Source organism: Pelobates fuscus, chromosome 9 (assembly GCF_036172605.1).
Source record: "Pelobates fuscus isolate aPelFus1 chromosome 9, aPelFus1.pri, whole genome shotgun sequence".
In the NCBI taxonomy this organism is placed as follows: Eukaryota; Metazoa; Chordata; class Amphibia; order Anura; family Pelobatidae; genus Pelobates; species Pelobates fuscus.
In genome coordinates this window covers 60,785,641-60,811,348 of record NC_086325.1, presented here as the reverse complement: position 1 = coordinate 60,811,348, position 25,708 = coordinate 60,785,641, and the positions used below count along the sequence as shown (strand labels likewise).

The 25,708-nt window shown below is 40.1% G+C and overlaps 1 protein-coding gene across 1 annotated transcript; it reads right to left on the bottom strand.

Annotated features, from left to right (window-relative positions):
- Nucleotides 1–21,115: 21,115 nt before the first annotated feature.
- On the bottom strand, nt 21,116–22,756 carry SOX3 (SRY-box transcription factor 3). The gene has a single exon (XM_063433523.1). It carries the CDS (start codon nt 22,634–22,636, stop codon nt 21,713–21,715), a length of 924 nt encoding a protein of 307 aa, XP_063289593.1. The 5' UTR covers nt 22,637–22,756; the 3' UTR covers nt 21,116–21,712.
- Between the last annotated feature and the right edge of the window lie 2,952 nt (nt 22,757–25,708).

The following is a 25,708-nucleotide window of genomic DNA, read 5'->3' as shown; positions in this document are numbered from 1 at the left end:
GTCATGAAGAGGTGTGGCTAAGCTCCGTGGAACCAGGAAGTAAGGGGATATTATAGTTAAGGCATGACAAAAACCATAATACCCGACGCAATAAAAAAAAAAAAGCGAGCGCCAAAAAAAGATAATCCATGTTCACCCGACGAGGGCTCCGCGCAGACTGAGCTCTGCAGGGCGGGGGAAGGCTTATAAAGCCTTGCCCTGCCCTGCAATTAGGCTCAGAGCACTCTGATTGGTGGGTTTAAGCCATCCAATCAGAGTGCTCTGACAGGTAAATTAAGAGACTGACAGGTAAGTCTCTACATTTACCTGTCACAGCACTTTGATTGGTTGGTTTGAAATCCACCAATCAGAGTGCTCTGTGTCATTTTACACAGCGTGGGAAAGTTCTTTGGAATTTTCCCACGCTGTGTAATTTGTCTCATAACACTCTGATTGGTGGATTAAGTAACCAATCAGAGAGTTATGAGTCAAATTACACAGCATGGGAAAATTCCAAAGAACGTTTCAAACCAACCAATCAGAGTGCTGTGACAGGTAAATGTAGAGACTTACCTGTCAGTCTCTTCATTTACCTGTCAGAGCACTCTGATTGGATGGCTTAAACCCACCAATCAGAGTGCTCTGAACCTAATTGCAGGGCGGGGCAAGGCTTTATAAGCCTTCCCCCGCCCTGCAGAGCTCAGTCTGCGCGGAGCCCTCGCCGGGTGAACATGGATTTTTTTTTTTGCGCTCGATTTTATTTTATTTATTTTTTTAATTGCGTCGGTTATTATGGTTTTTTATTTGCCCTTTTTTGGGGCTGAAAAAAGAAGATTTAGAAGAAAGAAAACATCGAATGGTAAGTTTTATTTTTTTTTACACGTACTTAGTTAAAGGTCCCCCCTCATTATTTTTAGGGTGAGGGGGGTAGGTAGGGGGTTAATTTTTTTGGGGGGGAGGGGGTGACTAGGGGTTTGGGGACCCCTATCACCTGGGGGGGACACACAATTTTTTTAGGGCCCCCACCCGCCTCTCAGGGGTGGGGGCCGGGGGGATGACATTAGGTCCCCCCCCTTTTTAGTATTTAGGGCCCCCACCCGCCGCTCAGGGGTGGGGGCCAGGGGGGAGGACCTTAGGTCCCCCCCCCCTTTTTAGTATTTAGGGCCCCCACCCGCCGGGAGGGGGTGGGTGCCGGGAGGGGGGAAGACATTAGGCCCCCCCTTTTTAGTATTTAGGGCCCCCACCCGCTGCTCAGGGGTGGGGGACAGGAGGGAGGACCTTAGGCCCCCCCTTTTTAGTATTTAGGGCCCCCACCAGCCGCTCAGGGGTGGGGGCCAGGGGGAGGACCATAGGTCCCCCCCTTTTTAGTATTTAGGGCCCCCACCCGCCGCTCAGGGGTGGAGGCCGGGGGGGATGACAGTAGGTCCCCCCCTCATTATTTTTATGAACCCCACCCACCACGCAGGGGTGGTGGTGGGGGGAGGACAGTAGGTCCCCCCCCTCATTTTCTTTATGGCCCCCACCCGCCGCCCAGGGGTGGGGGCTGGGGGGGAGGACAGTAGGTCCCCCCCTCCTTATCTTTATGGCCCCCACCCACTGCCCAGGAGTGGGGGCCGGGTTGAGGACAGTAGGGCCCCCCATTGTAATTTATGGCCCCCACCCGTCGCACAGGGGTGGGGGCCAATAGGTTTTTTTTTTGTGTTTTTTTTTTACAGTGAGCAGCCACTGGCTGCTCACTGCTTACTAGACATGCCCCTACTCGCGGTATAGCGAGTAGGGGCAGATCATTTACTAATACTAAATAATCTTTACTTAGTATTAGTAAATATGGCTGAAAGACCAATTTAGGTCTTTCAGCCTTTTAGTAGATAACTCCCAAATACCGTGGGAATTAGGGAGTTATCTACTAAGCGGCTGCAAATGCAACCGCGGATCGGAGTTTGCATTCCACAGTCCAGGTGTTAGTCCCCTTGAAACAACTTGTGGGTTTTAAAATTTGCCTGCCTATTGAAGTCTATGGCGGTTCGCCCGGTTCGCGAACATTTGCCGAAATTCGCATTCGCCATTCGCGAACCGAAAATTTTATGTTCGCGACATCACTAATAACCATAACTATTTTTGTGTTCCATTTAACCCCTTAAGGACACATGACATGTCTGACACGTCATGATTCCCTTTTATTCCAGAAGTTTGGTCCTTAAGGGGTTAAAGGGATTCTCATGTGCCAGAAAACTAGTTCACTGGAGAATCCTGGAGTGCCCCCCTCCTTCTCACCCCCTATCCTATGTCGCTGAAGGGGGTTAAAACCCCATCAGACTCTTACCTGAATCCAGCGCCGATGTCCCTTGGCGCTGTGTCAGGCTCCGCCCACGCCTGCCAGCAGGGAGACCTAATGTGCATGCGCGGCAATAGCCGTGCGCGCATTAAACCTCCCCATAGGAAAGCATTATTCAATGCTTTCCTATGAGGATTCTGGTGATGCTGGAGGTCCTCATGCAGAGCGTGAGGACGTCAAGCATTGTTTAGATGACCGATGGCCACTAGAGGAGGGCTTAACCCTACAGATAATTATTGCAGTTATAAAAACTGCAATAATTACACCTGCAGGGTTAAGGGTGATGGGAGTTGGCACCTAGACCACTTCAATGAGCTGAAGTGGTCTGGGTGCCTACAGTGTCCCTTTAATATCCCGTTAAATACACAGAATGTGGAAACATCTGAGAGGGAAATAAATTTGTATGCGTTATATATTATTAGACGCTGTATTATGCTTTAAATTTGGTCATGAACTCGCAACAACTTGCAGTTTACTGAATAAATCACTTTTTTTTTTACTTTTCTTCTTCTTCACTGCCCACGGACTCAAAATTACTCAGACTTACAAGTCCTAATGAAATTCAATTATAATTGAGCAAGAATAAGGCCAATACTTTTTTTCTCCCATGGAACATCCATACACATCCCTCACAGGGGCCTCCCAGTAAAGACAGAGGACACAAATGTGCTTCACAGATTCTAGCCTAAAAGTGACATAATGAATGCCTCTGGTTCATAATTGAATGCGGGATTTCAAATACTTGGATAAATACAGGTAATTATCCTGCTTGTATAACAGTTGTTTGGAGAGACGTATGAAGAGCTGTTCAGTAAAGGTCCTATTTTTAAATACGTGAAAGGTATATGAATAGTAATTTTTGAAACATTTCATACAATGACATACAAAATGTAATACTGCAAATTATGAAAAATTGTGTATTATTATTGTTATTATTCCTAATATTACATTAAAATGTCCAATGTGCATTTAAAATTGACTCTGTAGTTATTTATAGAAAGTAAAAAAGGGGCATTCTATACTTGACCCCATTTTCGGAATGCAGTATGTGCATATATATATATATATTTTTATATATATATATATATATATATATATATATATATATATATATATATATGTCTAATTTAGAAAATAAACCCCTATGTATTCAATACCGAGTCTTCATGAATCTACTATAAATGGGTGGTTTGAAATGTAAGGTGCCATTCGCGTATTATCTGACATCAACTGGTACATCTTTTTATTTGTTTCATTACTGCTGTTTTATGAACATTATATATATAAGACTTGGAAATTTGTTTCAACTGCCATTCGTCCAAATTTGGTCAGAACAGGTGATCGTCCGCATTCCCAAACTCCGAGACAAAATTTATCTGAGTCATGTACCAAACAAAACGCTCAATGGACGAGCATGTTTTTTTTGATTCATGATTCAGAACTCTGCACATGGTGCCAAGAAACTAGATAATTAAGTGACTAGTGACCAATAGAGAAAAAAAATAGATAAATTAGCTGCTCTGCCTCTTTTTTTCTCCATTGGTTACTTTTTCTCACTTGATATGTAAACCAAATAGTGGGGAAATGGACCTAACGGTGTACTGCAAAAATATATATAATATTTATATTATGGATATATAACGATTGGAACTTATTTTGGCATACTTTTGGTTCATCTGATTTGTATTTCCTAATTTTACGTGATTACAAAATTTGACAAGCAAAATTGTCTAATAGACAAAATTCAGCTGTACCAAAACTGTTTAATTTTCAGACAAAGTGGTTCAGCCAAAACAACTATTTTTTATGCACATCTATTACATAGTTTATTGAAAAAAGGCCTCAGAACAAAATACAACTGTCAATGTTTAAAGGTCTTAATACGGTTACGGTATAACATGTTTGATATTGCACAGGCTGTTGTGGTTTTTTTTTTAGCAATTTGAGGAGTTTTGTTATTGACCCATAGAACAATAATTGTTAATCTTGCCATTTTGCAGGTTTGCAGTCGGTGTTCCCAGCCATATATTACAATCCAAATATAATTTATAAGAAGATGCATAACAATTTAAAACTCAATGCTCGTTCAAAGGAACCTTCACCTATTTTTTTTTTTTTAACACAAGAGTCTGACTTGCTCACATTTGCTCATGAACTCCTGCGATAACTGTTATAAATGATCTTGTTGGCTACTTGTGTCACCAGCTGTCGTGGAAATATAATTGCCAGCAACTTTGGTCAGCTGTAGACCAGATGGCAATGATTGCAGTTGTATAGTAGTTGAAGTGCTATAGACTGATTCACCCTCATACACAATGTAAATCAGACAACACCATGCTTACTCTCCTCTCTTGAACCTCTAGTTTCCATCCCTTGTCTGCAAATTCCACCATTGAATAAAACACTAAACACCTATAACTTGTATCAACCTTTTGCCATGTAATGCTCAGTTGTCTACTAAATTTAAATTTAGCAAATTCAGGGCCATCTTTAACACGGGGCAAACGGGGCAGTTGCCACAGGCCCAGTTACTCCTGGGGGCCCAAGGCAGCTACCCTGTGGGCCCCGTTGCCCTCAACTACTTATTCCCCTCCGCGCATGTAGTGGAGTAGAAGTGTAAACTGCAATATCTCCGCTGGTAGACTTAGTCAGCATATAAATAAAGGGTAGTGTAGTAATTCCAATCCCATTCCCCAATAACTGGACGAAACACAGTTTTGGGAGTCAACTGAACTTTTATTGAACCACAGACGGTTTTATACAAATCCCCATTCAAGGGGTTTCCTTAATTACATACCAGGGGTTTTCCTCTGGTGGACCTTGTGGAAAACTGAGTGTACCCATAATCCTTTTCTGGAGAGATAATTGCGTAAGAGTACACCTTTAATTAAATTATCTCTCTGTACAGAAAATTACACAATATTGGTTAAAACATAATCATTTGTATAATATTTATCCGAACTCCACGAAAGACACTTCACTGGATAGCTGGGATCTAAGCGCCCAATCTGTCGAAATACCGCTCAGAACCGTTTGTTAGAATAGAAAATCCATTTGAGTTAAGTTATGGACCGGTCACCCATGAAGAGGGAGTCCTAAAGCAGTTCCAGACAATTGCAGGCTTTGACTGGTCTTCTTTCAGGAGTTCATACGAATAAACAGACGAATGTACATATTTATATACTGGGTAGTCGTGTGTCTGAAGGTCGGTGATTTCCTTTAGGCGAACGCCGCTCAATTTGAACGAACGGAAGTATCTGCACGAACGGTATGGAAGTCCAGTGGTGTTCACGGGGTCAAGTGGGCGATTTTAGTTTCATGCACTCGACGACCAAACACCGCAGGGTGTTCGTGTGTCAAGATGGCCGCCGCCACGTGTTCGGTTATACGAACGGTGACCACCCATTCAACCATTATGTGTTTGCGGTTTCTCTATGTTTCCAGTTCTTAATTGGAGACACACAACTCCCTTGTGTGGTCCTTCATTCTGTATTTTGTTCGACTTCACGAACAATATGTCCATGTTCTGTTCGTGAAGTCAAATGAAACAAATGAAAATAGTCTTTGCACATTGAAGTGACTAGTTTTGCCACACCGCACACTAAGGAGGCCCACTGGGTGGACCATGCACTAAGGGCCACCTGGTGGGCGTTTGTAAGCAGGGGCCCAGTCGCGCTCTGGCCCTTTAACAGCATGCCCGGGCCCCCTTGCTTTTTGGCAGCATGGGATGAAGTGACTTACATGAGTCACTTCCACCCAGAGAGAGCCACGCGGGAGACAACAGGGAGACAGAGAGGAGCTGTGGCCGATATTGCCAACAGCAACCACCAACAGCCTCAGTTACCACTCTGGACACCAGGGAAGCAACCCTTTAAGGTAGGAAATGGGAGGTGGACTTAAAAGTGTTTGTGAATGTGTCAGTGTGTGTCAGTATATCTCTTTGTGTGTTTTTCAGTATGTCTGTCTGTGTGTTTGTCAGTATGTCTGTCAGTGTGTGTGTGTCTGTCAGTATGTCTGACAGTATGTGTGTGTGTCAATATGTCTGTGTGTGTGTCAGTATGTCTGTCAGTGTATGTGTGTGTCAGTGTATGTGCGTGTATGTGTGCCAGTATGTTTGTCAGTGTATGTGTGTGTCTGTGTGTCAGAATGTCAGTATGTTTGTCAGTGTATGTGTGTGTCTGTGTGTCAGTGTGTTTGTCAATGTATGTGTCTGTGTGAGTCAGTATGTCTGTAAGTGTGTCTGTGTGTCAGTGTATGTCTGTGTCAGTATGTCTGTGTGTGTCACTGTCTGTCAAAGTGTATGTGTGTGTCAGTATGTCTGTGTCAGTATGTCTGTCAATAAGTATGTCAGTATATATGTCAGTGTATGCCTGTGTGTATGTCAGTATGTCTGTCAGTTTATGTGTTTATGTCTGTGTGTGTGTCAGTATATGTGTGTCAGAATGTCTGTTAGTGTTTGCATCTGTGTGTGTCAGTAAGCCTGTCAGAGTAGGTGTGTGTGTCAGTATGTCTGTCAATGTGTGTGTCAGTATGTATATCTGTCTATGTGTCTGTGTGTCAGTATTCCTGTCAGGATATTTGTCTGTGTGTCAGTGTGTATGTGTATGTCAATGTGTCTCTCAGTGTATGTCTATATCAGTATATCTGTCAGTGTGTGTGTCTATATGTGTGTCTGTCAGTATGTCTGTATGTGTGTCTGTCTGAATGTGTGTCAGTATGTCTGTCTGTCAGTATATATGGGTTTGTGCCACTGTATGTGTGTATATCAATATGTCTGTCGGTGCATGTGTCCGTATGTCTGTGTGTGTCTGTGAATATGTCATTATGTCTGTCAGTGAATATATGTGTGTCCGTATGTCTGTGTGTGTATGTGTCAGTATGTCTGTCAGTGTATATGTTTGTGTAAGTAAGTATGTGAAAGATGTGATTGCTTGCCAGGGAGGGGGGAGGCAGGGCCCAGGGGGCCCATGAAAATGCTTTGCCCAGGGTCCTATTAATATTATAGATGGCCCTGGGCAAATTACATCACAATCCAGTACAACCCAAGCACAAGCAGAGCATGCAATGCAAATGAAGAAGAGAAACAGTAACATTGTTTCATATGTCCTTTTTTGCTGTATGGTCCCTCTATGCTAGCTGTCGAACTTATAACAATGATTGAGGCACCCGATTGCAGGATAAAGATGTGCAGATTTCATAATTTAATATTTTTTCTTGCATTTAACAAATACAGATTTATTATGTAAAAGGGCTAAGTAAACATAGTACTTCCGATCCTGGGATGTCATGTGACCGTTCCCCTTTAATTGTGATTCTCCTCCTACTGGTTGATTTCATTCACCTACATTAATGGTAGTAAAAACACAAAATATTTTGTGGTTTTATATGGTAACATACAACTTATTAATATAGATTAAAGACTGCCAGGATTATTTACTAAAGTGAGATTTAAAATTTAAAAATTTAAACACATAGCTGACTTCAATGGTGTGTTTTGGTTTTGTGCTTTCCTAGGCATGACTAAACTTGGGCATCCCTCTTATCTAAATTTGTCCCAGCAATTCCTGTTTAAGACCAACGCACACTTTAACCGAGAGACACATGCACTGACATACACTTATTGACAGATGCACAGTCATTGGTACACACTATTTAACCAACACACTCTTTCACTGACAGACACACACTGACATACACATACATATAGACACATGAATCCTCACTGATTTAGCACACTCTGACAGGCACACATTCACTCATAGACACACACACACACACTGACAGACACACTCACTGACACATATTCACTGACATACACTCACTGACAGATACAGAGTCATTGGGACACACAGATTAACCAACACACACTTTCACTGACAATCATTCACTGATTGGCATACACTCGCAAACACACACATAATTACAGACATACACATCCTCATTGATTTAACACACTCTGACAGACACACAGACACACATACATTCACTGACAGACACACTCACTGACAGACACGCTTGCTGACATACACACATTCACTGACATACACTCACTGACAGATACACAGTCATTGGCACACACAGTTTAACCAGCACACACTTTCACTGACAGACACTCACTGACAGATACACATTCACTCACAGTGGAGTGACATCACATCCCAGCTTCCAGCATCACAGCAGGGCATGCAAGGGAACAAAGCAAGAATCCCCACCCGCCTACAATACACATGACCGCCTGCCTGGAGGGGCTCAAAGGTTGCCAGCTGGCCAGTTCTTAGGGCCCCCAGTACACAAGGCTAACAAGGCATCTGCCGGGGCCTTTGGAGGCAACATTTTTTGCCGTCCCACTGGAAAATGCCACCCAAGGCAAATGCCTTGTTAGCCTCGTGAAAAATACAGATCTGGCTGACTTAGACAATTTTTCCAGTTTGGATATTTTGATCTAAAATTTGAAATAAATTTTTAATTCTCACTTTAGTGAATAACCCTGCAAAAGTAATACATTTGCAAGAATTAACAAGAATCATATTAGTATTGCAGAGCAAAGATATTCAAAGCTAGAACAATATGTTTTTGTAATATTGTATTATATATATTTTTTCTATTGGAAATATTTAAAGGTACTCTATAGTGTTAGGAATATATTTTTGAATACCTAACACTATAGTGCCCCCTGCCCATATGGCCCCGCTCATGGTCTCTTGCCACCCCTTCCCCAGGTCATGTAAAGTGTTAAATAACCCTTTAAGCATTTACCTAATTCCAGTCAAAGGTCACTTTGCGCTGGGTCAGGCTCCTCTTCTTCCGATGTCTGCCAATAGGTGAACCTAATGCGCAGTGAGCACTGCTCATCCATTAGACCTTCCCCAACACATTTACTCAATGCTTTCCTTTGGGGCTTTTAAACATGCTGTGTTCACTCTGTGAGACTGCAGGAAGCAGTCTTAACACTGACTTCCCCAGCATTGACTTTTACATTGCAGGACAAAGGGGGACAGGGACACTGTACCCAGACAATTTTTATGAGATTAAGTGGTCTGGGTACCTACAGTGTCCCTTTAAAAGCATAGTATTAATTTTTAATTTACCTAAACACTGAGAAAAATAACACGTTTGTTAAAGAGTGAGAAAGAAAGATATGTTAATCTCTAATAAGGGACTGTTAACAAAAAAACTCTGTAGGCCATATATGTCTGGAGACCTTTGGTACTGTCTTTTCATTCAGTGTTAACCATTCTTTAATGACTGAATGACAACCAAGAGTCCCCGATATAGTCCTTTCCATCTGTGCTGTTTCGGCTTAAAAGGAAGCATTAGCATGAGCAGTAATGTTTAGCAATGATTGGTTGAGAGTGTGAATTGGCTAAAGTGTAATCTTTGTTCTAGCCATACCTCGAGTGGAGGCTGGGCTTTGGGTTACCAGAAATGTCTTTCAGTATTGAACTTCTAGAACAGTGGTTCTCAAAACAGTCCTCATGGCCCATTAATAGTCCAGGATTTATGTGGTTCCCCAACCAGTCCTCATGGCACACTAACAGTCCAGGATTTATGTATTTCCCTGTTTTATGACAATGGGGATGCTGACAAAACATGGACTGTTAGTGGGTGTTGAAGACTGGTTTGGGAAATACTGTTCTAGAACATTGTTCAACACTGAATGGAGAAAGCACCACTGGACTCCAGGCACTATAGTCAACTCAATAAGATGAAATGGTTACAGTGATTATAGTGACCCTTCTAACTTTTTAGGCAGTCATATAGAACTAATTTGGTCTAAATGGAAAAAAAAAAAAAAAAAAGTAAAGAACAAAAAAAGTACACATAAAGCCTCATTTACACATATTATAGGGAATGGATTCAACATTTAGCTACCATGCAAATTTCCATTTCTTCCAATGAACATTTCTGCACCGTTTTAGAGAGAAGAATTCTGACTTATTTTAATTTTTGCTTGCAAGACATCCATGCAGGAGTAGATGCTGATTCTCAATGCTTCCTGCAGGCACATTTTTTGTGTTTTTACTGGAATTTAAAGGTGACAGGTTGCTTGTGTTCTACGTTTCTGCCTAAAAGCCTGAGTTAGGGCTGGAAGACCATAGATTAGCATTAAGACAGGATAGTAAGAGGGATGACTTGAGGCTTGAGGTCGTTTTGCTATATAGGGACCTGGATGGTTTGCCATCAATCAAACATTGATTTTGTAATACATCCGAAGATTCGAGAGTAGAATGTTACATAATCCTGTTGTAATCATATTCTGAGTGGAAAGTAGGTCATGAAACATGACGGTGTTCGTATATATATATATATAAAGGCTGCAGAAGAGTAAATTGTGCATTTTGGAATGACCAAGTCACAGTTCAACTCTAAATCCAATCAATGTTTTGGCAGAAACTGAAGTCAAAAGTCCATTTAAGAAAGTACTCAAATGTCATAGAGATGGAGTATGGGATTAAATTCTTGAAAACCATGAGAAAGACTGAGAAAATAATAGGAAATGCTTATTTTAGATCAATGCTTCGTAGAGAGGTTTCAAGATATTTTCAAACAGTTTGGGGGGGTAATGGAGCTGTCCCTGGCACCTATAAGCCATATACTTAGCCTCATGAATAATGCAGAATCTATTATATAGCTACAGTTAACCTCTGGAACTATTACAATATCTAACATGAGCACTGATTTAATATTTTGGGGTACATTTTTATTTTATATTTAAAAATATTTGTAAAACATTTTAAATTAAAGTTTTGCTTATTTGATTTATTATATATATATATATATATATATATATATATATATATATATATATATATATATATATATATATATTATGTATTTGTTGATCTTTTAAAAAAATCTTTTGAAAAACTTATTTAATAATATTAAATCAAGGTCATGATTAAGGTGACCATATCTCACATGCATAGAAATTGAATGCTTCAGAACTCTTTTAAGGAACACTCCAAGCATTATAACTCCTGCAGTTCACTGTAGTGGTTATGGTATGAGGGATACCCAGGTGCCAACCCATAGTAAGATGTCAAACCGTTTTAGTACAGTTTGTCAACTTAACTAGGTCTTGCCGCATTTGCCATATCCAGTCTTTTCTTTCAAGAGATGCTCTTGATACTGGATCACCAAAACTGATGAAATCTTAGATAGTTACTTTGTTGTGAGCACTGGTAAGACTGACGATGCTGGGAGCGAGGAGTTCCTATGAAATCAGGCAGGTATATTCAACTATCCTTTCTCTAGATGAAACTGAAGCTGGGATGTTATTCACCAATATATAAGAGACATGAACATCATTGATCTTGTGGATGTTTCTTCACTCTAAAGGGGAGATGAATAGATTCCAGCTTCCTGTATCCATGATGCAGGACAAGAAAGAACAAAGAGAGGGACTTCTGAACTTTCCTCTTTATCCTACTAGCACACTGATTAGACTACACTAGACAAGAACCTTCCTAACACAAGTCAATCTGGACACAGCTAGAATATGCAACTAAAAAGAGCCTATACTGATCTTTACTGCAGTATTAACCGTATTTAGCAATACAGAATTAAAGAAAAACTCACATCCCATAAAAATGTCAGCTAATTTTAGTTGTTATGGGGGCAGGAGTCTCTGGATGTCATCTTACCTTCAGGGGTTAAACCGTTTTTCAACAGTGTAACAACAAAGTTCGTCTCTGTCACCTGACACTGCTGCTCCTCACTTCCTTTGTCCTGATAGCCACAGTATGAGAAAGGATGCTGGCCGGCCTGTGTTTTGCCAGGTAGCCTAATGGTAAAATGCTGCTCAGATATTCCTGACTCCATAAAAATGTCAAGGAATGCAAAAAAATGTGTGGTCTGCATTAAAATATACATTTTAATAATCAATTATAGAGAGGTAATTACCTAATTCAAATCATATTAAATATTAGATTATACGATTTTGAGAAGAACCAAACAATACGAAATAGGGTCCACTGGCTATAAATCTAAGGAACAATCTGAAGCTGAAATTGTTCTGGGGCTTATTCTATGCAACATGAGCACTTGAGTGATTTGAAGTGGTCATGGTGTGTTGCTATGAAACACTGCAAATACGGAGCTGATCCGGGGTGGGTGCACGGGGTGCCAGGCTCCAGGAGATGCGAGAAGCAGGACGATGGTCAGTTACAGGGGCCCCACCTTTGGGTTGCCCCAGAGGGGGCACATATTCAGTAGGCACTTGCTTATTCCAGGCTCTGCTGAAATATACTGGGCCTAGGGTAGAGGAAGCAGGAGGCAGGCGGCGAGCAGTGGCGTCACAAAGGTGGTGCGAGGTGTGTGGGGTGTGCACGGGGTGCGGACCACACCAGGGTGCATCAGGGTGCAGGTGACACCAGGGCCAGACTGTCCTACTGGGATATTTCCCGGTAGGCCGTCTGCCCAGGGGGCCGCTGTGTGCTGCGATCAGCCTGAAGACAGTCTGCGCTCTTGTGGGCCACGGCCAATCGCTTGCTTTGGCAACCAGCCACGGCCGCAAGAGCATAAAGTATTTGTCCACCCCGGCCGCCGGATATGAACAGCGTGGTGGCTGTGCGGTGGTGGTGCTTTAGTGCGCAGAGTGGCTGGCTATTTGCAGACCAGGCCATCCACTCACTCCTCCGTCCCTCCTGCTTGCAGTACCTGCTTGAGCAGAGAAGACATTGTGCAGGCCGGGCTGGAACTGGTGGACAGCTCATCCTGAGGTAGGGGAAGATGAGCTGTAGTATATTAAATTGTGTGGAGGGCAATATTAAGTTGTGGGGAGGGGGGCAGTGTAATCAATTGTGGGGAGGTTGTGAGGAGGGGGGGCAGTGTATTGAATAGGGAGGGGGACAGTCTATTGAATAGGGTGGAGGAAGGGTAGTGTATTAAATTGTGGGGAGGGTGGTGTATTGAATAGGGAGGAGGAAGGGCAGTGTATTAAATTGTGGGGAGGGAGGGTAGTGTATTGAATAGGGGGGAGAAAGAACATTATGGGACAGGGGAGAAGGGGAGAAAGAACACTAGGGGACAGGGGAGGGGGGAGAAAGAACACTATCGGACAGGGGAGGGGGGGAGAAAGAACACTATCGGACAGGGGAGGGGGGGAGAAAGATCACTATCGGACAGGGGAGGGGGGGAGAAAGAACACTATCGGACAGGGGAGGGGGGAGAAAGAACACTATTGGACAGGGGAGGGGGGAGAAAGAACACTATCGGACAGGGGAGGAGGGAGAAAGAACACTATTGGACAGTGGAGGGGGTAGAAAGAACACTATGGGACAGGGGAGGGGGAGAGAAAGAACACTATGGGACCGGGAAGGGGGAGAGAAAGAACACTATGGGACCGGGAAGGGGGGAGAAAGAACACTATGGTACAGGGCAGGGGGGAGAACAACACTATGGGATGGGGAGGGGGAAGAAAACTATGGGACGGGGGGGAGAGAGAGAAATAGGGAGGAGGAAGGGCAGTGTATTAAATTGTGGGAAGGGGAGCAGTGTATTGAATAGGGATGAGGGGGTAGAAAAAACACTATCAGACAGGGGAGATGGGGGGAGAAAGAACACTATGGGACAAGGGATAGGGGGGAGAAAGAACACTAAGGTACAGGGGAGGGGAGTGTAAAGGAACACAGATAGGGGGACCACTTAAAGAGAAGGGAGAGGAACACTAAGAGGGGGAAGGAACAGTAATGGGAATGGGGGGCGCTAAGAGACAGGTGAGGAGGGGGAAGAAGAACACTAAGGGACAGGGGATGGAGAGGAACACTAAGGGACAGGGAAAGAAGGGGGAGAGGAATACTAAGGGATAGGGAAGGCAGAGGAGAGGATTACTAAGGGCTCGTTGAAGTTTGGGAGTTTGTGACTGTCAGTAAGTGTGTCTGTCAGTGTGTGTGCATCTGCCAGTTGTTTGTCAGTGAGTGTATGTTAGTGAGTGTGTCTATCAGTGTGTGTGTATGTTAGTGAGTGCCTGTCAGTGTGTATGTGTCTGTTAGTGAATGTGTCAGTCAGTGTGTATGCTTTAAATAAGTGAGATTGTGTGTCCTTGAGAGTATGTGTTAGTGTGCCTGTCTGTGTGTGTCTCTCAGTTAGAGTGACTCTCAGGGGTAGTGTGTGACTATCAGTGAGTGTTTCTGTCAGTGAATGCATTTCAAATCAGTGAGATTGTGTGTCTGTCAGTGAGTGTGTGTCTGATTTCAAGAAGGAGTGGGGCTCATAGATGGAGAAGTGGAGTTGTTGCCATAGACTGGCCTGGACTGGACATCTGCGAAGGGGAGTCCTGGGGGCGACAAACAAAATTCTGCACCCTGGCAACTGTGAACCTAGGATCAGCCCTGCTTTACCCCTCTGATGTATTTCCACCTCTGGCATTGCCATTGGAGTGTCATCAGCCAGGCATGAACTAGAGTTCTAGGCTGGGTAATGTTCATTCTAACGCAAATTATTTACACAGAAAGTCAGTCATTGGCTGAGAGTGGTCTGCTGATGTTCTCAGACAATGAATGGTGAAGGTCACGGCACAAGACCACCAGGGAGCTTTGGAGCCTGGTACTTTTGGTATCATAACCACTACAGAGGGCTGTAGTCATCATGATGATGGAAGTAACCCTTTACCCTACTCCTGCTACTGAAAACACATGGACCCTATAGACATAAGTTCAATAACCCATTTAGCAAAATTGTATTAGTAATGTCCTCAGTGTGTTGAATTAAATAAATGGAGAAATGGGAAACGATATACCCTTTAGCCTCTAGGGAACAATTTCCATCAACGTACTACACTTGTGCTGTTTCGACTAAACCTATAAACTGTAGTCATCTGGTCTGAAGGGCTTTAAAATATACATATATAAATAAATCTGTCCATTACATATTGTTTTGGTGCACCAGAACAATATGAATTAATGAAGCAATGAATTAATGAATGAATATATAAATAAATGCTGTTAAATGCTTCTTGCATTTAAATACTATTCAAATATCTTGAATTAAGTTTTCTACAGTTCTTCATTATAAGTATGTGATGTCTCATACTGCAGTTTCACCACCTATATGAAAGGGCTCTCGGACATTTTAAAGAAATGACTTTTACTCATAACTTGGATTTACTAGATGTTTTGCTTACTGACTCAGCCCCTGACTTACGAGTTAAAGTTAAAAATTACAGTATATAGAGTACAACCCTATGTCTTAAAGAACAGTACATCTAGAAGATGCAATGGCAGGCATTAAAGGTTTAGGGTCATTCTATTGGTTTCCATAAAGACTGTCCTTATTTCAAATGTTTCCTGAGAATACCACTTGATTTTACCTGGATACATCTCCACACAAATCCTTTACGCTGCACCTACCATCAAACCTTAGACATGTAACGCTTTTGATGTGGCAAAAAAACTTTCTCACTACGATGCAAGAAAACAGATATTTTAGATTTTTTCATTACTACATATTACATAGATAGCATTTTTATTGCTGTGCCCTTATAGGATCCAGATTGTTTAGATATAATTTGGAGTAGGCCACTTAGCAGCAGCTTCCCCAAAATGTGCACTCACATGCAAAAGATAGGTAGTTATTTTGTGTTTGTTTGTTTGTTTGTTTGTTTGTTTGTTTGTTTGTTTGTTTTTAGTATTCAAAGTTTTGCCAGGTCTGTCCAGAAATAAAAAAAAAAATGATCATACCCAGACTGTAGCTCGAAATAATGGTATTTGCATTATAGTGTAAATAAAGCAATGTATGTTCAGCAGCTCTACCTGCCTGGTTGAGAATTGGGATAGTTGAAGTCAACAGCATGTAATCTGTATAGTGCAAATAAGACTGGAAAATGAACGTTGTAGAAATAGTGCTTCATGGAAGATAATTGAACTAAAAGTTAATATTAATGCTCATTATTTTATTAAAGCTTGCTATGATGCTCATTTTTTATTTTATTTTTTTCAGCATTTAAAAAGGCTCAGGATATTATTATTTATAATGTGCCAACAAATTCTGCATCGCTGTACAATGGAACACACATCCACATTTTTAATTTATGATTTGGGAAAAAAAATACATGAAATGAATACATTTTATTGATTAACCTAATTTTGCATTCATTTGCACAATTTAGCATTTACATTTTTGATCCTCCGGAAATTCACAGAAGGTGAAAGGGGCAATCTAGGTAAAATAGCCCATACAGCTTGGTGTAGTGGTAATGGTATTTGTAGAATGTAGATGCTATCACCTAGTTTGATGTCAAACCATTTAGAAGAGATTTGACAAAAACAGATGCTCTCCATGACACCCAGAGGCCACATGCTACCCAACTGCATTGATAATGCTGACTTTATAGTTCTGCATTATCAATGGGATTTACTTCCAACCTGGACAGCTGTAATTGGATGGAAGTGCTGAGGCAGATTTACCCAGCACTCTCAGCCTGATCATACCATTCAGGTTGGATAAAATTATTATTGATAAGGCGGAAACGTAAAGAAGAGATCACCAACATGACTCGAGAGTGGGCATTCACTAGATGCCACTGCACTGCAGGCCTAAGAAGCCCTAAGTTTTAGCAAACTGCTAGTTTGACATAAAACTCCGGGACAGTGCCCCGAGACTCTAGGTAACATAACCGCTACAATGCAGACCAGTCGAATTGCATGGTTAGCCATGGATAATAAGAAACCCCGATTTAAAAGGACCTTCCAGCATGGAGCTTATCCAGCTTTTTCAATGCTGTGAAAGTAGAAAAAAAAAATAGATTTTTTTACATTTACCTTAATGTACCTCATTCGCAACAAATTCGCATGCCCTCATTCTTTATGGTAAGGTCCTCTTCACACAGGGAATGGCTGATATCGCTAGGACAATAATAGCCCATCCTAAAAACCAAACAGCTTTATTTCATTTAGAATAGTAGTTGTTTTATTTTATTTTTATTTTTATTAACGTAGGTAGTTGGAAGGTCGTACATTGTTTACAGTATAGAGAGGAACAGAGGTCTTGGGGTTTTTTTGTAGTGTACCAAGAAACACCTTGCAGTATGATATCCAAGACTTTAGCAACAAACCAAACTTTTTGGTGATAGATTGAATAGATCAACTCAAATGCAGCTGCCAAAAGAAATAAAAAAGCAGGATCGTCTGCTGCTTTGAAACACATTACTTAACCACAGGACCCTTTTACCATTGTCCCATATTCCTTTGGTTAGCAACAGATAAAGCATAAGTTTTCTAAAAACAAAAGTGTATATTATCTTCATGTCACTGTTCTGAGAATTAAATATGGTATTAAAAATTCATTTTACTTAAACTAAAAGGCCCCAAGTTTTAGTAACCTTTATTCAAAAGATTTAGAGGTGGGTGTCTAGAGATAGAATAAAGTTCTGACCAATCCTCACAAGTGGATGTAGAATCCAAGTGGATAATACCAGATACAGTACTTGATTTATGTTACCAAAAGGTAACATTATGCATTAATCACTGGAATTAAAAAAAAGTTTGTTTTCTTTTGTTTTGTATCAAAACTAGATTACGGAGCGTTGATCAAATATTGGAAAACAAGTAGGGTTGAGGTTACCATCTGCTATAATTATGTAATAATGTATTTGATCACCGACCAGGGTTATTTACGGTCTGGAATTGTTCAGAAAATAAACCATTTTAGGCAAAAGTAAAATTTTATTTAAATGAGGGCTTGTTTTTTTTCGTCCAAAAACCATGAAGTTAGCGTGTCATTTCCCAAATATTTCCAGTTTAGTGAGCAATCTGTAGTGTGGCAATGTGAAATCTGATTGACAAAACTAGGCTGAAATTACCAAACTGCAGCTTTATGGGTTTAAAATGGTTTACAGTTTAAACTTTTTTAATTTGTTACACTTTGGAGTTGTGAATAAACCCTTTAATACCAACCTATTTTGCTGCGCAACTAAACAGGATATGAGCAGACTATTAAATACAAGAGATTAGTTTTTTTTTACAAAATTTGAAACCCCTAAACCAATATAAATCAATTGGCAAGCTTTCTAAGTATTTCTAAAAACTGCTTAAAGTATTGATCCCGTGCTCATCAATTCCTTGTTTATTGGAAATCAAATTGCCATGATTTGAAAACTAGGTTGCATCATTTAAGAAATTGATTTGAAACTTTTCAGGATTTATTTTCGGCTATAGCACCCAGTGTACAAAACCTTCAGTATACGAATTGACAATTATCTTTTACTTCGAAAATATGCTAGTTGATCAATGACCAGTAGCAGCTTTTGGAATTTGGATTTTTCCCACCCCAAGCAAAACACACAAAAGGTATAAAAAAGTTACTTAATCAGAAGCTCTGTTTTATTTATACAATCAGTGTATAACCTTGCAGTTTACAGAATATTGTTAGAGTTCAGAGCTGCCTGCAAAGTTGTATGATCACTAAAACGTTAAAGTCTAATTTAATGCCACCTTCACACCCTTTATATAGCACTGGTAGCTTTATTTAGCCAAGCAAACTGATTGGGGCCTCCTATTCGGAGATTAAATATGTACAGACTATGTTGAGAGAAAAAAAAAATTATATATAAAAAAAAATTCCAATTTTGGTTTAAAATGTGCCACAGGTCACTGTTTAGTTAATAAACTGTTAAACTGGTTTGTGTAATGGAAAACCCAATAATAGTCTATATTTACCTAGCAAGGTGCACTATGTTTGCAGACCAGAGGTAGTGTCCTCAGCTCATGTCAGGTGTAGGATGTGTTACACAATAATTCTCTCCCCCCCCCCAAAAAAAAAAAAACCACAAAACAAAAACAAAAAAAACCACAGATGAAACTGACTTATGTCATGGTTGTTGCTTTGGAAATCTCAAGAAGGTTTTAAATAAGTAGCATTGGTAAGAGATTGAGAGAGTGATCTTTATAAGCGGGAAAAAAAAAATCATTGCAGTAAGGCAAAACTTACATTAGATTCATTTCCAGACAAGTGTAGGTGCATTTATCCTGATCAGTAATATGCATATTCCCCATTTAGAGACATTTATGCTATGGAAGACATGCCATATCATTATCTACTTTCCCCAACTCAGATGTTTAAGTTTCATTCCCATGATGCTTAGAGAAATATAGTTTAATAACCCTGGACTACAGATCCTAACCACACATAATAAAAATAAAAAATGGTGTTGTATGTAATGAATGCAATAACGGACGAATGTTATTAAGTTTTGCAGTAAGCAGTGGATACATGGTAAGGTGTCCCGATGGAGGCGAGCAGAGCTGCGAGTCAAACACGATAAAGTTTCTGCATCGACTATCTATATCTATATCTCTGATGTCAGAGGCCGAGCCTAGAATTTACGTTGAGATCATTAGTGACAGTATTAAGTGAACATTTTAGTGAGCAGTTTGTTATAAAGATTAACTAGACAAGTTATCCACGTTCTGTTATTAGAATTCATTAACAAACTACTGATGGCAAGTATTTCTGCTTTGCCATTTGACTTTTAATTTTGGAATAGACTTCCCCCGGAAAAGGATCTGAAAGGTTATCGTATTGAAACCTTAAATTGTCCCTACTTTTTAAAAGAGGTCATTTGGCAAGAAATTCACCCCTTTCCCCCCACCTTGTAAATTTACAACCAACAAAATAAGGAACATTTCAATTAGGTCAGGTTGGTTTGCCAAGAAGAGTCACTATCTTATCGAGACTAAGCATTTGACACTAAAGTTGAGGATCACCCCCTACTTAAAGAGAACTTTATATCAGAAAACGTCCCCCCTTAAGTTAAAGAGCGTTTAAAAATGAATAGGGTATTAATGTGCAGGCGGTAAAAACGCAGTGAAACATTGATCGAGCGCAGAGCGGTTTATTAGAGCAACAGATGGCAGGTGATTTGTAAAGACAAACCCCAGCAAGTCTCTGTAAATACAGCGAGTCCTATTGTGATTTCCTGGCGGGGAGTGAATGCTACTTTCTGCTACTGCTAAATCAAAGTCTGTCACCTACTCCCATGGGGAGAGGCATCAACCCTGGCAGGCAATGGGGGTGGGGTCAATTCAGATTAGGATTTTTTATGACCGTATAATAAAATATTTACATTTTAAAATGTAAGGTCAAAGTAGATTAACTGGAGAAATTCTCTGTTCGCGAGATCAGGTCTTAAAGTTTGAAAATAAATAAATAAAAAGCAATATCACTTTAGTTAATAACCCAGTTAGTGGTGCCCTTTATTAGATCCTACACAGAGAATGGGAAACCAATACTTGTTTTAGCATACCCGATTTCCATTAGGCTGCAATTAAAACAAACAAACAAAAAAAAAAAAACTCAATTTGTAATAAGATCATATACAATAATCCAGTATAGACAGACTGGAGATTGATCTATAAACACAGTTTTGGAGCAAAGTATTAAATGTTGACACCGTTTCCATGGAGATTGAATCTTGTTTAGCACTTTGCCCCAGGACAATAAATGTTTTAGCGTTAATAAATCTCACTTCTACTGCAGTGAAAAATCGAGATGAGATAAAAGCCCTCTACCGAAAAAAATAAAAATAAAATGGGGAGTTCCCTAGTCAATTTAATAAAGTAATCTGCATGTATTCGAAGTTTGAAACACTGCAGGATCCCATCCCAAACCTGTCTGAGAAGGAAAATTCCAGACTCAGCTTTCCAGTAGAGTGGCAGGTGCAATAGAGTTCTGCCACAGTTCATAAGACATTGAAAATACAACGTTTAACTCAAATACCACTGTACATAAATATGCAAGAAACAGCCTGGTTTTCCTCTTAGAAAAAAAAGATTTATTTTTTCCCTTTACCTTCAGCTCAAAAACAAAAATATATAAACTCAAAAATAAATCCTAATAAAATTTCACTGATATGTTAAACAATTCACAGTAAAGTTTCATGAACAAAAACTCAATATACAGGAATTTACAGGTGAAAAAAAAAATCCTATAAATAAAAGAAAATTAAAAAAAAAAATAATTCTTGCGTTTGCGACCCGCACAGCTCTTTGTAAAATGTAAAGTCTAAAAGTTAATGATAAAACCTAGTTTTGGAGAAATACCCCCCCCAAAAAGTCTTGAGTTTCAATAAAACTTGTAAACATTGGAATATGATTAATGCTCTCAATTTCTTTTTAAACTTCTAAAACTGAAGATACAATGTCCTTATTAAAAAGAAAGTTCATCTAAGAGGTCAGCGTGTTTTAAAAAAAAAACACCCCACACAACCCCAGAGTACATAAAACATTGTGCTCTATATAAAGGAAGTTTGCTCAAAACTTTTGTACAAAATAAAAATATATAACAAAAAAAAACAAAAAAAAAACCCTTTTGATTCCTTGTCCTCGTGTATGCATTCTGATAAGCTTGACAGGCAAGCAAAGCGTCCTTAAGTGTTCTAGAATGAGAAGAAATCAAGTCTTGTTATATGTGAGTCAGTGGTACAGTGCCATTGACTCCAGTCCCAGGTGTTTGATAATGTTGGTGGACACCATGTAGTCTACTGCTTTGGAGAGGAGATGGGTCACCAGCGTCTCCACCTGGAGGCAGGTACATGCTGATCATATCTCTCAGGTCTCCTAAGCAGGCTCTTTGAGTGTGAGAGGTAATAGCAGGAGGGGGTGAACTGGGCTCAGATTTTACCACCGACCCCATGGATCCCAGGCTCATGACGGTTGAGGTCTGCTGGTTATAGGCTGGGGACATGCTGTAGGTAGAGGCTGCATTCATGTAGGTCTGGGCAGAAGACATCATGGGGTTGTACTGGAGACTACTCATGTCATACCTGTGCATCTGCTGCATCTGGCTGTTCATTCCAGGATGTTGACTGTATCCAAGTTGATCCTGCATCAGCGAGTAAGCCCCATTGGTCCAGCCATTCATGTGGGAATAAGTGTCCAGTCTTTGGCCAACGCCAACTGAGCTTGTCACTGGGCTCACTCCTGGAGCCAGAAGGTTGCCAGGTAATGAATATTTGTCTTTCTTCAGGAGGGTCTTCGTCTTCCTCCTTGGTCTGTACTTGTAATCCGGGTAGTCCTTCATGTGGACAGCCCTCAACCTCTTAGCCTCGTCGATATAGGGCCTTTTCTCAGAGTCGCTGAGAAGTTTCCAGTCTGCACCCAGTCTCTTGCTGATCTCGGAATTGTGCATCTTGGGGTTCTCTTGGGCCATTTTCCTCCTCTGTCCCCTGGACCATACCATGAAGGCGTTCATGGGTCGCTTGACACGATCCTGATCCGAGACGGCCGATCCGCCTTTCCCATTGCCTCCAGGTGCTACGTTAGCCCCGTTTTGTGCAGTGGTTTGCTGCACAGAGGACTTCATCTCGGGGTCCAACATGCTATACATTGGTAGCTGGAGATTGGGAGTGATCGCCACTTGCAAAGTTCCAGCTGAGCAGAGTAGAACGTTGAGGTTTGTTTGGGACACTCTGATCACTGTTCACAAACTTCGCTCGCTCTCTCTTGTTTAAGCAGCTACTGTGGCTTGACTACCCAGTGACTGCATATTAATCACCTCCCACTAGCCAATCAGAGTGCGCGCCTTCTGTTCAGCCCCTCCCACTCCATTTCAATATTGTTTAACCCCTTGCGGCGCTGGATGCTAATTCACTGCATTGTATTATATTGAGATAGGCTGAAACTCAGTCTAAAGGGGGAAGGGTTAAACCCCAGTCATTTCAATCCTAACTAGGAAATTATTACTGCCTCTCTTTTGCAAACCTCTATGTTTCTTTCAGCCCGCACTGAACTTTAGGGTTTGTATTTGTTCTTACATTTTATTATTTCCACTAAGTTCATTTTAGTAAGTTAATTTTATAACACAATTTCTAGGTTTTTTTTTCCGACAAATTACGCGGTAAACGCCAATATGTCGTGACTACTCAATTTTATTTTTTCTCAATATGATTCACATTTCCCTAGACACCTAATTTCCATAATGTCTCCTGAGCATTAATACACAGTAAATTCAAATGTTTTATCATTTAAATGATTAGCAATTCTGAGTAGGCTGAGTAAAACAAAGCAAAATATATATATAAATTAATTGAAATTGTGTCGCTTATTTTCCTTATTACCAACTTAACACACATTACCTTATGCAATGTTAATGTTTATATGTTACATTCACTTCATATAAAGACTGACAAACAAGCGGACACATTATTGTCTGTATCCAGATCAATATAATAAATATTATTGTCTGTATCTAGATCAATATAATAAATATTATTGTCTGTATCTAGATCAATATAATAAATATTATTGGCTGTACAAAGACCAATATAATAAAAATTATTGTCTGTATCCAGATCAATATAATAAATATTATTGGCTGTACAAAGATCAATATAATAAATATTATTGTCTTGTGTTTTGTGTTGATGTTTTAACACAAACGATTAATATTGCCAATAACAAATGCATTTAGTAAACATTCTCCAACAGATTGGCACATTGTTGTCTGCTTCCCAGATTAATATAACACACATTTTACAACTTAGTTTTACATTGATTTGTAAACGATGCCAGTAATTGACATGGTACCTGTCTTTGTATTTAGTGATCTAAACAGATTCTCAAACAGGTTGATACATTGTTGCGCGTGTCCCAGATTGATATAAAAACATTGTCCTGTTTTATATTCATTTTAAGTAATAGAAATGAGAAATATGCCGTCACTCCTTGTGTTTTGGGATCTGGACAGAATCCCAGACAGATTGATTTGTTAATGCCTGTTTTCCAAATTAATACAATAAACATTTAAAAAACACAATGTTTGTATTTATCTGTAGAAACCTGAATCAGGTAAGGTGTTTATAGTTTGGCAGTTTACTGAGGTGAGAGAGCATTTGAAAAACATGGGCTCCCCCATTGCACACTCTGAAAGAAGCGTTTTGTCAATTTGTAGTGCTTTTTGGGAAAAGGCAGGTGTCACTAATAATGGCCTTTTGTTTACCCTTGAAGGCCTTAGGCAGAGATGAGGGGTTACCATCATTTCAGCAGCTCAAAACACCCACATGGAGATCTTTAATGATTATCAACAGAGGTGTCCTACATGCCCCTATCCCTCAATAACAGTTTGCTAGGGCTGTGCTTTTGCCAATAAACAGGTGAAACTCATTTAAAGAGAGAGGGACTTAGAATCCTTTATAAGCAGCTTCATTTTTGTTTGTTTGTTTGTTTAACTTTAACTCTGTAATAGTTGCACATAGTTATTGGCTGACTTGGCATTTATTTTCAGAAATCACAATCAGAATAAATAAAAAAAAATATCTATATCTGATCATTCACGTAAATCTGTGATCAATAAATCTGAGTCAATTTAAATTCACAGGTTTAGATCAGAATTAAGATTTTTATTTTTTTTAAACTCTCATCTAAATCATTAAGGGGGTGATGCCACTATTTTAAAAGGTGCTGGGAGCAACATTAGGGTTGTTTACTGGCTGTGCAGTTACCCATTTTTTATGAGAACCTCAGCTGTGTCTCCCCCTCCCCTCCCCATCATTCCATCCATTCATTGTAAAGTTTGAATGTCCCTATAATTTGTGGGATGTGGACCTTCCTCCAATGACTTTGCCAGTTTGGTTTTATTCCAGTTGGCTGCAGGTGGGGGGAAGGGCTGGCGGGAGAATCCGTTTGCCATGGAAACATTAAGCCCTTGCCAGAGAAAAGAAAGTTTGGGGGAGGCTAAATCTGTCAATCACAAAGGTCTATTCACTCCCCCATCACCCCCTGGCTGTTCCGACCCTCCCCCAACTACCTGCTAGACTGCCTGCACTGGGCCTCCAAACACTAGCTTGCAAATTAGAGATAAAGTTCCCAAAACATCACATTACACTACATTAAATGTATCTTACAATTGTTTGGTTTTATTTATTTATTTTATCTTTATGTTGTTTTTTTTAAGCCATAAGTGGCAGCTGTAATGGATAAACCAGCACTTTTCGCATTTATTTTTTATTTACATCTTTATTTATTGATAAGCACTAGTGCTTATAAAACCAGTGAAAATGAAGATTGTATTGGAACCGAATTTATTTGTAATGAATGTTTTGTTGACTATCCGGGTGTTCTGTTGCGTTAATTCCAATAATGATAAAATTAGATTTTGGTGCTTTTAGCAAAGTGCTTGTTTTTAACTCATTCTGATATTATACCCCGCAACTGTCTATACATTTATTAGAGTGATTCTCATTAACACAAACCAATCGAGAAAAGTTTATATATCACACGCTGTTTGAACTAAATTCGTACTATATCTATAACCTTGCAATACAAGTGTAAGGGCAGAAGATTGATATTCACTAAACAGCGAATTCTGTCGAAATAAAAGAGATCTCCAAAATCCAGGCCAACATAGCCAATTTGTGACTATAGCTCACTTGAAGATTATTTTTTTCAAATTCCAATTTGT